The sequence below is a fragment of the Pecten maximus genome, chromosome 10 (genome assembly GCF_902652985.1).
Source record: "Pecten maximus chromosome 10, xPecMax1.1, whole genome shotgun sequence".
Taxonomy (NCBI): Eukaryota; Metazoa; Mollusca; class Bivalvia; order Pectinida; family Pectinidae; genus Pecten; species Pecten maximus.
In genome coordinates this window covers 15040303-15052345 of record NC_047024.1, presented here as the reverse complement: position 1 = coordinate 15052345, position 12043 = coordinate 15040303, and the positions used below count along the sequence as shown (strand labels likewise).

The 12043-nt window shown below is 37.0% G+C and overlaps 1 protein-coding gene across 4 annotated transcripts in view; it reads right to left on the bottom strand.

Moving 5' to 3' along the window:
- LOC117336824 (ankyrin repeat and BTB/POZ domain-containing protein 1-like) overlaps positions 1-3552 on the bottom strand; it is a 34678-nt gene extending 31126 nt beyond the window's left edge. For all 4 annotated transcript variants that reach the window (XM_033897480.1, XM_033897482.1, XM_033897483.1 and 1 more), the window contains exon 1: positions 3255-3552. In XM_033897480.1, the coding sequence (XP_033753371.1) occupies positions 3255-3280 (26 nt within the window). In that variant the 5' untranslated portion in view covers positions 3281-3552. The remainder of the gene's footprint in view (positions 1-3254) is intronic.
- Between the last annotated feature and the right edge of the window lie 8491 nt (positions 3553-12043).

Here is a 12043-nt window from a genome sequence, read left to right as displayed (position 1 = left end):
TGGTGAGTTTATTATCAAACAATGAAATTGGTGAGCTAATTATCAAATAATGAAATTGGTGAGTTAATTATCAAACAATAAAATTGGCGAGGTTATAAAACAATAAAATTGGTGAGTTAATTATCAAACAATAAAATTGGTGAGTCAATTATCAAACAATAAAATTGGTGAGTTAATTATCAAACAATAAAATTGGTGAGTTTATCAAACAATAAAATTGGTGAGTTTATCAAACAATAAAATTGGTGAGTTTATCACACAATAAAATTGGTGAGTTTATCAAACAATAAAATTGGTGAGTTTATCAAACAATAAAATTGGTCAGGTTATCAAACAATAAAATTGGTGAGTTTATAAAACAATAGAATTGGTCAGGTTATCAAACAATAAACATTTCCTGCTGTATTATGCATTCATGGAAAATTTTTAATTTACAACAAATCCCTTTCACCATTCTTAGAATACGGTTTCCTGGTAATATAAGGGTTGTGATGAATATTAAACTGTTAATGCAACGTAGGTTGGTAGCGAAATCTGACCATCTGACACTATTTGAAATTAATATAAAGTTGTGTTTTTCTGGCTCTTTTGGTATATCATGTGAATGCATGAATATGCGAAGTTTGGAGGAGTTCAAATGATATGTTTTCTAAAAATTGCACGAAAACATCTACCTGGTACTTAGCTCTAATGGAAATTTTCTGCCTCTTCCACATCAACAAACACACGATTTAAGAATGCTTGTTTCTAGTGTTGGGACGATTATCGATTATAATCGATAATTGATTGTTTCTTGTCCTGGTAGCGACTATCGATTATGAAGGCTAACAATCGATTATATAGGACGGGAGGTAACTCATACATAACTACATGTACTATTATTATCAAGTGAATATAACACATCATATCCCAAAAAGAAATACGTTATTAACAGTTTTAGAACTGTTTTTCTTAGTTGAAAACGATTGTGATTTCCTTATTATGAAACGGTTGTAACGTAGTTGGTTTTGGTCCATCGGCGGTAGATTTGGTACATTGAAAACGAAAGTAACAAAAATGTTCCGAACGTGTAACCTTCCGAAAGTACTTCCGCTGTAAAATAAAATGGACGCGGTTGCCCCAATCTATCCCTATCCAGGCGGCAAAGCCCGGTCGCAGGTTTGGACCCATTTCGGGTTCTATAAAATAAGAGAAGGGGGGGCCAACCAAAGAAAATCTGGATATGACGAAGGCGATATGCAAACTGTGCAGGCGGTCATATGCCAACAAAGGTTAGACTAAGTGCACGAAACTAGTTTCGTTTTACAATCGGTGTTCCGCGAAATTGAAGTCAATTTCACTTTTGCTCCAGGTTCTCTGAATTGAGTCTGAAACATAGCTCAGTTGTTTTTCTGCTATGCATTTTTTAGCGAATGTTGACAGAAAGAAGGACTGTTCACTGTTGTAACTTTCATTCATGTAAGTTGTAACTTATGTTGGACTATTTAGCAACCGTCCCAACTGATTACATAATCGATAATTAGTAAGTTGTCTTCAACCGATTATCGATTATGATTTCCCAACCGATTCCCAACACTACTTGTTTCTCTTTGTTTGCATCATAGCAGCTTTGCATTTTATCAGCCAAACCATACATGCATATGTGAAATAGTTGTGCATATTTCAAAACTGACATGAAATTACATGTAGTCTGAATTAGGTTCCCAGCAGAAAGTTTAAGTCAACAGTACACACACTGGTGTATTTTGCATAAAATCATGATAATATCATAATGATATCATCCAAGTTTGAATAAATACTTCCAGATTAAGGGGGAGGATGGCATGATGCCCAATTTTGATAAAGCATCTGAAGAAGACTTAATCTGAAGGTTTCGGATGTTTTATTGGCCCAGATCAGATTTTTAATTTTAAAAGGCCTATGAATCATCAGAAAACTTCAGATTACTGAAGACCTCCCCATTCTGAGTCATTTGGCCATGCACTTTTTAGCACTTCCCTCAGTCAGGGCCTATGAACCTTATATATAGTCACACTTTTGTTTCATCTGATGACACAGATTTTAAGTTTCCTGCAAAATTTCATCAAAGTCGGTTCAGAGGTTTTGAAAGAGATGTTAAAAATGTGGAAAAGATCACAGGTAGTAAACAGCTGACAAAAATGATCACAACCTAAAAACTAAGAGGCAATATTATGTAGCAGGCCGGGTTTTAATTCTAGATACTGTACATAGTTGTATGGTCACCTTCTAGCTTCAGGCTAGGGGGAATTTCCCTTTAGCTCAGTCGGTAGAGCAGCGGACCAGTAAGCCGAGGGTCGCAGGTTCGATCCCAGCTGGCTGTACACTACTACTCCTTGAACTTTTACACTGGTGCCGCAGACCACTCAAAGTGAAAGCAATAGGCTTACTTGGAGATAGAACCTGGGTTGGTGTGTTCGGGGGCGAACACGTTTGAAGGAGGGAGTAGTGTAGCAGGCCGGGATTTTAATGGTAAATACTGTACATAGTTGTATGGTCGCCTTCTAGCTTCGGGGTAGGGGGAATTACCCTTTAGCTCAGTCGGTAAAGCAGCGGACCAGTAAGCTGAGGGTCGCGGGTTTGATCCCGCCTGGCTGCACACTACTAACTCCTTGAACCTTTACAGTTACATCAACAATTTGTATCTGATTGATGTTCCATCAGGGCTGGGTGTGATGTCTGGGGATAGACGGTTCCAGAGACAGATGGTAAATGGAAAGAAAGATTGCAGTCAGGGGATGAATGAGGGATAAGTACACACAGTATTTGTGGTTAGGAGAGAGAATGAGAAATTTGTCTTTGTCTATATCGATTATGCTGTCTGTGTAGATGTAGACTGGACCATTGTTGTCTTGAGACCCAAGTTCATCATCATTAGAACTTGTCAAATCTTAATAATTGCTTCCTAACTTTTGGAACGCCTCAGTGCTTCAGTACTTTCAGTACTTTGATTTTTATTGTAGTCAATCTTGATAAACAACATTTTCAATTTAAACATTGTAGGCTTTAAATTAAACAAATTTTTCAATCGTCTCAAGTGTAAACGTGTTTAAAATCAAAACATCACTCTTAGCGCGCATGCCAATTATATTTATGTTCTCAAATTATCATTCAGATAGGCCAACACTAGACTACGTCATATGTTTAAAATAGTATGATTTTGTTTTGGGTACTGACAATATACATAAAGGAAATGTTACCCTGTTTAGACAACATCAAGTTCAAATATGGCTTACCTACGAGGCGCTGAAGCCATGGCCATAGTCCACTGACCTAGGTCAGTTATAGAAAACCTCTACAGTACAGTTGTTTTTAAATATGAATTCTCAAATCTCCTCAAATTCCGTGGAATGGTGCCGTGGGTTGCAATGTTTGCCTAGTTGAGTTGTATGTGTCAGACGTGTCGCTAAACGTGTATTGCAAAATACACAAACCTCATATTATCAGTCCAAATTATCAGTTTGGAACGCGGCACGCATATGTCGTAATACACAGATACAGGTAGGACATCGCCGCCTACCCGATCGACTTTAATTATACATAGGCCTAGTTGTCTATATATCCGGTCTGCGTCACGTGATGTAAACAAACTTCACCTGAGGTTGGCGTACTAGCTATAGGCTACGTAGGGGATATTGAATGGTTTCCTATGGTGGCTGATTTCTGCCATTTCGTTGTTTCGTTCTGGCGCCCTTGTTTATCGGACGCCATTACGCTATAATTATCGGGGGCGAAAAGACGAAGATTATCGTTCTGTCGGGGCGCCAGAACGAAACAACGAAATGGCAGAAATATTTACATTTATTTCATTTTTGCCAGTGGAATATAGAAATTTATCAAACCAGAGACCTATATACTAGTATATAGGTCTCTGATCAAACTAATAAAACTTATATTTACACTGCAGCGATGAACAGTGAAAATATAAGATTTTGTAGTGAAAATATAAGATTTTGCAGTGGAAAGTATTATTTATTACAATTTTAGCCAATGAAATATATATAGAGGGCATTGAATGGTTTCCCGTTTAATACAACATATATTTCACGGGTATGACAGACTATCGATATTTTCACTGGTATACTGTACTTTTAATCTTATAATAACGACTTTTTCTGGTTGTTAACGACTTTAAATCTTTTGCAATTACGACTTTTAATCTCGTAAAAACGACATTTTATCCATAATTAACGTTTATTGTAAACTTTATTTATTTTACAACGATTGCGAATCAGGCTATATAAAACATATATATCAACCCGGATTGAAGCGCGCAAGGGTTCTAACTGTGGGAGGAAACCGAAGGAACCGGAGTAAACCCACGTGCATGGTCAGGCAGCTCAGATGACCACATACCTTTTTTCATGTCCGATCGGGGAATCGAACCCTGGCCGCCCAGATAGCATGACTATGTTGGGCCAACGATGGCAAATTGTTTGGCGTTGGGCATACAACGTTGGCCCAACAACAACATGTTTTACTCGACAGCCATTTCAGATAAGTTGGGAACACTACCAACATCGGCCCCTCGTTGGTACTTTGCTAGACTGGCCACCAGACCCTAAGTGGTTTTTTTCAGAATTGCCGAGCTAAATTCTAATACTAGATTATCTGCCCCTGGTTTGAAACTTAGGATCAGACATATCCTAGGGACCAAAATCATAAAGCTTAATTTTATTTATGATTTTAATATTCTAGTGACAGGGGGCCAGTCTAGTACTTTGCAAGCTGAATTCCACGTCTATGGTTGGCCCGATATTGTAAGCCCAACGAGGTTTACAACAAATGCCAAAAAAAAGTGATATATCACATGTTGTCAAAACTTTTATATATATGTAATCAATCTTTTTTGAAAATAATTCATAAGATTTATTAAAAATAAACTTTTATTTTAGTTTTTTTTCTTCTTTTATTCAAGGTGACAATATAATAAAATTTATTCCTTTGTGTGAGAACTTTTTTATCATAAATTAAATTCTTTTAAATTGTAGTAAAACAGGAACAAAGTACAGTATACATTTGTAAATGTATCGGTAAATATTTTAGTGTAAAGGATGCCAGTATCTAAGATAAGAGCATGTTTACTGCCCACAAAACTGGGCCAGTGCTACTCACAGCAAGAGAGGGGCCAGTTTCCTTGGTAACCGTGACATTTAATACCTAGAGATGGTCAAACTGCATTTAGTTACATTCTTATCAGGGACCATGTTGAAGCTGGACCATGTTGGAGCTGTTCGGTGGATTATTGTAGTACATTTGTACACTAATTAGTAAAGGGGAAACGAATAATTATGTAATGATTTAATCGAATAAGTAATGAGAGAATCGAATGAGTAACGAATATGTAATGATTGAATCGAATATTGAATCAGTAATAAGGTATGGATAATGAATGGAATGGTGGACTGGATGATGGAAATGTTTAATAATTAGTTTTGAACCATTTAAAGTGTTAATTAGTAAAGAGAAAACGAATAAGTAATGCAGGAATCGAATAAGCAATGGAATAAGGAATAAGTAACGAACATGTAATGAGGAATCGAATAATGGAATAATGGAATAAGGAATACGTAATCAACTTCACGGAGGTTGTTATTTTGGATTACAAAGAAGAAACGGAAAGCACTGCTTTGATCAAAAGACAATGTACTAGGCTGTATCATTTGATTTGTAATAATATTATTCACTTCCTGAAGTAATTCAAGTATATTTGCTAGTGGATCACAGAGTTTACAAATGGCTGATATAATTTTGATTGCAGGTGATCATTCATTCTTTTACATCAAACCATCGCATACTCTACATTGTATGATGTCTCTTACAAATAAACAAAGTGTTTACATTTTAATTATATATATATGTGTGTGTGTGTGGGTGTGTGTGTGTGTGTGTGTAAAGAGGGGCGGCTAAGGACAGAGAAGGCAGCCGCCGAAGTGAACAATTTAATTCAGTGTTAAGTGATAATTCTGAACAGGACTGCCTTAGGATTAAATATAGCTGATTGAAAATAAAAATTTGGTTCTCAGATATTAGTTTCGCTTTGCTTGCAGTCGTGATTGTGACAGGGAAGGAGAGAGGTGGACAGAGAAAGCAGCTACCGCAATTGACAATGCAGTGTTATAATTGATAATTCTGAACAGGACTGACTTGGGATTCAGTATAGCTGATTGAAAATGAAAATTTGGTTGTCATATATCAGTTTTGACATAAGTTCATAATGATTCATGATATATCTCTCTTATATTAAAAGCTGTTCATTTAGAAAGAAAGCAACATACATTTATGCAATGTATAATCATTATATTAGATAAATTTTAAAGCACTTTCCAATATGCCACCTTGCACATATATAAGGATCATAATGTTCATATTTGCTGCCATTACGGATTCCTTTCTTACAAAAGCATTTTGCAGGATTACAAGTGAATATGATTATCCTACCTACATATAAATAATCGGCGGAAACCTCACTATAACAATATTTCACGATGGAACAGCAGAAAGAGCACGTTGCAGGTCTGGTGTACATTATGGGATGTTGGGCCATCATTGGCCCTACGATAATAAGATCGCATTTAGTTAAGTAACGTTGGGCCAATGTTGGGCCGACCATGGCAAAACCAACAGTTGAAAATACGCACTTGAAACCAACGAAGGGCCAACATTGGCTATGTGACGTACAACGTTGGACCAACATGCAATCTAATTAAAATTAGCCTTGTAATGTTTGCTCCTCTACAATACTTTACGATACACTTCAATACAGGGATCTTGTATTGAAGTGTATCGTAGAGTATCGTAGAGGTGTGGAAATTACAAGTCTAATTTTAACTAGATTGAACCAACATGTTGGGCCAACGCAGGGCCGATGAGCAAAATTACATTTGGACAACGCCGCGAGACTGCCAACGTTGGCCCAACACAGTCATGCTATCTGGGTAGGTGAAAAGCAGGTGTGTTCAGTTACCACTGTGACATCTGACCACACAATTGGTCACAATAACGGCGTTAACAAGTGATATATGGTATTTCAAATAAACTTCATGTCGTCGTGTGGAACGTCCTTGGAAACGTACATAAAATTAATGTCATTGAATGATGGGGTGTATACAAACCATGTTTAGTCAGCGTTGTGCAGTATTACGGAAGCCAGTTAGGGTCACAGCGAAAAAAATATATTATGTCTTAACTGGCTTCCGTACAGTATTTGACATCGTAGACCTGGAACTACGCCCTGAAATGGATGTTGCCTGCTTGGCAGTTAAATTAATTACCATGTTTCGTTTAAGAAAAAGACGTACAGAATAGCGAGTCACTGAATACACGGAACAACATTCTGACAAAAACAAACAAACAAAAACAAATAAACAAACGAAAACAAACAAATCGAAACAAAAACAAACAAATCGAAACAAAAACAAACAAATCAAAAAAAGAAAAAAACCCGGCGATGTGAAACTTTTTTTCAAGAAAGTGAATAGTATAAACTTCATTTCGTTTATAAAAAAAGAAAGAGTAAAATATAAATGGATTTTTATTAATCAATTCTTAAGTTAACAAATTAGCTGGTTGGTAAACTACACACTTTCTGTCAAAACTGTATTTCGTTTCATACAGACAAGACAATTAAGATACAGCAAATATCGCTTCAAGACTGAACAGGATTTAGAAACTAGCTGTAAAGCTATGATAAACCACTCCCCTTCAATTAAAATTTAAAATATCGAGATGGGCAAGATCAGCAATAAAACAAAATGTGAAAGAAGATTTGATTAGATTTTAAAATCCGTAAGTTTGATTTGTCTACTGTTTATACTTCTATAGGGGGGGGGGGGGGGGGGGGGGGGGGGGGGACAAGTGGGTGTGGGTGGTGAGCTTATCAAACACCGGGTGATACCGGAAGTTACGAATCCGACGGGGAGTATATACAAATCCGACGGGGAGTATCTACCCGAAGGGCGTGAAGACATGGCTGGGGTATGTTTTATAGTGATACATGACATTATAAGTTACTATCGGAAATATGATGATACCCACGGAATTCTACGCTATTTCATTTATACACATCAGTAATCCGTTAATCTCATAAACTTGCCGTGTTTGATTGATGCTCAATAATATCCGGCTGCCCTACTGTCAAACGACGAATTTACTATGTTTTTTGTCAAAAATACCTAATAATCGCGATCAAAACACGATGGACATAGTTTTGGTAATAAACATTGACTACAATAAACTATTAGTAATCAACAATTCGTTTGGATTACAGCTATAAAGTACATTAATTGGCTAATTATAAATGGCACGAAAAATTCCGACGGGGAAAATCTCTCTCCAATTCTTGAGTCCGACGGGGAAAATCAATACACAAAGTCGCGACTGTGATACATATGTAAAAGTTGAGGAAATTATACACTTTATTGAGTAGATTATATGGTGACTGTTTACTTACAAGTTACCACTGTATTGTTCGATATACCGGCTGTTTATACTTTTCGGAACTCCTTAGTCATTTGACAGTGGAAGTGTTCCGAGTACACATAATTTGGCGCAAATATTGCACGTGCGGCAGATAGAAAGTCTTTATAGGACTTGATAGGAATAGCTGTAGGTAGATTATGTAGGGTACTGCTAGAAATGATACTGTTAGGCTATAGAGGATAGAATAGTTTACCAGTCACAGTCATAGGTGTAGGTTTCATGTCAGTCATGTAGAAGTCAGTATATTTAGACTATGAATTAGTTGTAAGTTTTTATACCGTCGTCTATTATATAGGTGTTTGGCTGTGTAGCCGTTAGTATTTCGGAGGACTAGGGCCATGTGGCCGATATTTCACTAAACGCTACTGTCAGGTCATATAGCATGTGTGTTGGAGTGTGTGGCAGAGTTGTATAATTTGTCCTTTACATATTGTTGTCTTAATAAAACTACCTGAACTTAATATATCTTGAGTTTGTGTTTATTTGCCAGACTTCACGTACAAATTATGACCAAGAATGTAAGACCCTGACGGACCAAATATCAACGAACCTGGGTATAAATATTTTAAAGGTGTCGTTTTGAGATGAAAAGCCGCTCCTTTTACACACACATGTACAAGTATGTCAAGCATCATACAGTGTGTGTATTGCGCCACACGCGTGTTCAGGGCTCAGTTTCCAAAAAAGTCTAACTGAAAACTGAATTGGTCCAGTTGCTTTTGATCCTATGAAGCTCAATTTCACTTAGGATATTGCTCAGAATTGACGAAACTGCTAATAAACTGAAAAACTGTATACAACAATTTGATTAATAAAGCTCCACGGAGCATGCGAATCTAACAGAAAATGTTTCTAACCTCCTCCGTAAGCTAAGTGAAATCATTTGAATTTGCAATTGTGCTCGTCAATTACTCCATACGTTAGATGCATTGTTGCGCTGTTCTACTCCCAGGAGCTACTGCCTCTCCCGGACGCTTAAACGTCGTATTATACATTTCAAAACAATTTACTGTCAGATATTCTGTGAAACTTTGATTTAATCATGTATGTAACGAATTACTGACATGTTGTATGTACAAGTGAAAATGTCCAATTGACAATGTATAAATGATGACAGGAATTGTACACCTATGAGAAGCCAGAATTTTCCTGTATTAAGCTTGTTTTCTAGTATCTATTTTTGGAAATCGGATGTCATGTCACAGCAGAAAATTAATTTAATCAATTTGATTAATAACATTACGTTTGCGAGTGTTCCATGTACTTTCTCATGGCGATTCAACAAATACTTGTGCTTAAACACTTTCCCACATTTTGGGCATTCAAACTCTGATTTGTCCGAATGAGACGCCAGGTGTCTTTTCAGCCCTTGTTTCGTTCCAAGCACTCTCTCGCAGATGGCACAAGTATATAACTGTTCTGATGTCACCTCGACCTCTGTCGCCACATTGCCTACATCATATGCATCCATTCTATTCTGGAAATAATATAAATCATGTGGAATATGGATTACAAATAGTTGATATCTGAATGAAAATCAAATGAAACCCCGTGTATTGATTTTCCCCGTCGGACTCAAGTATTGGAGAGAGATTTTCCCCGTCGGAATTTTTCGTGCCATTTATAATTAGCCAATTAATGTACTTTATAGCTGTAATCCAAACGAATTGTTGATTACTAATAGTTTATTGTAGTCAATGTTTATTACCAAAACTATGTCCATCGTGTTTTGATCGCGATTATTAGGTATTTTTGACAAAAAACATAGTAAATTCGTCGTTTGACAGTAGGGCAGCCGGATATTATTGAGCATCAATCAAACACGGCAAGTTTATGAGATTAACGGATTACTGATGTGTATAAATGAAATAGCGTAGAATTCCGTGGGTATCATCATATTTCCGATAGTATGTTAAAATGTCATGTATCACTATAAAACATACCCCAGCCATGTCCTTACGCCCTTCGGGTAGATACTCCCCGTCGGATTTGTATGTAATATACTCCCCGTCGGATTCGTAACTTCCGGTATCACCCGGTGTCAAAGCTTTCATGATTATGCATGTCTTCAAATTGACGAAGAAAAAATAAACAGGATGATAAAATGATTTTATCCACAGGTACGCGATTTAATTCCAAAGTGATGTTAGTATTAAATAAGAAATCAGAAACGTTTAGTAGCTACGATACACCTATATGAACACAGTTGAACAATTCACTCTTTTCTTCGGAGGAAAGGTCAACATCTCAAAATAGTAACATTCTTTCTGTAAGGTTATATAATGAGATATTGGACTGAAGTAAGCCATGCGGAGATTATCATAAAGTGGGCATCGCAAAAGATAGTGGAAATTTGTTTCGTTCGATAATTCGCATGAGCGGAGAGGACTATCAATCAAGCCTTTCGAGTAGTGGTAATTATTCTAATGCTGCTTCTTTTCCTGGCATCGTCTGAAAATGCCTGGTTTTCCTGCCCCTTGGTGCTCGATACCAGTTTCCATCGCAAACATCCACACCTTCCAGCCCTTTTCTCTACTGTCTGAAGTCAGGTCAGCCTATTTCAGGTTCTTCCTCTCATGTGCCTCTTCACAATTCTCCTCCCATGGTACAGTGAGTTCCACTAGGATGAGAATCTTGGACTGGGTCGCGTGAGAACCATGTCTGGGCGAACACAGGTACTTGGGGTCAGGAACTAAAGTTATAATGGAATTGTCCAATTTTAATTTGTAACATCATTTCTTGTCTATTATCATAACAACCAGAAACGGGTGGGTTTTTTTTTTTAAGCGCTTTATAATCGATTCCAATGTTGTATCGGTGCATAAATAGACAAGAAATGATGTTACAAATTAAAATTAGACAATTCCATTATAACTTTAGTTCCTGACCCCAAGTACCTGTGTGGGCGAAGTGTTGTTTCCACATGTATATACCTAGACTGGCCACCAGACCCTAAGTGGGTTTTTTTAAGAATTGCCAAGCTAAATTCTAATACCAGATTATCTGCCCCTAGTTTGAAACTCTAGAATCAGACATATCCTAGGGATCAAAATCATAAAGCTCAATTTTATTTATAATTTTAATATTCTAGAGACAGGGGGCCAGTCTAGTATATACCGGGCAACACCAGTCTCCCATCCAGGTCCACTTTCAACTCCTAGTCCCTTCCTCTGTCCAGTAGTGATGGAATGCTATATATAGAAGTATGATGGAACTTTTATGGAAGGTCCATGTAAATAGTTCTTAAGATTCCGCAAAGACGAATTTGCTTTAACATCGGAAGGAAGAGAGTTCCAGCAGTTTAAGTCAGATGGAATGAAATAATTCTGAAATAAGGAAGTATGACAAAGCAATGGACGAAAGTTTTCTCCGTCTCTAGTTACATGAGTATGTACATCGGAGTTTCTATTCGGAAGAATGTCTTGTGAGTAATGGGGAACTTTACCATGAACCATTTTATGAAACTGTATGAGTTTATGCGTCGTCTGACGTCTTTTTCAAAGTGTTTCCAATCCCGTTCCATTGTACAACATAGGTCTACTCG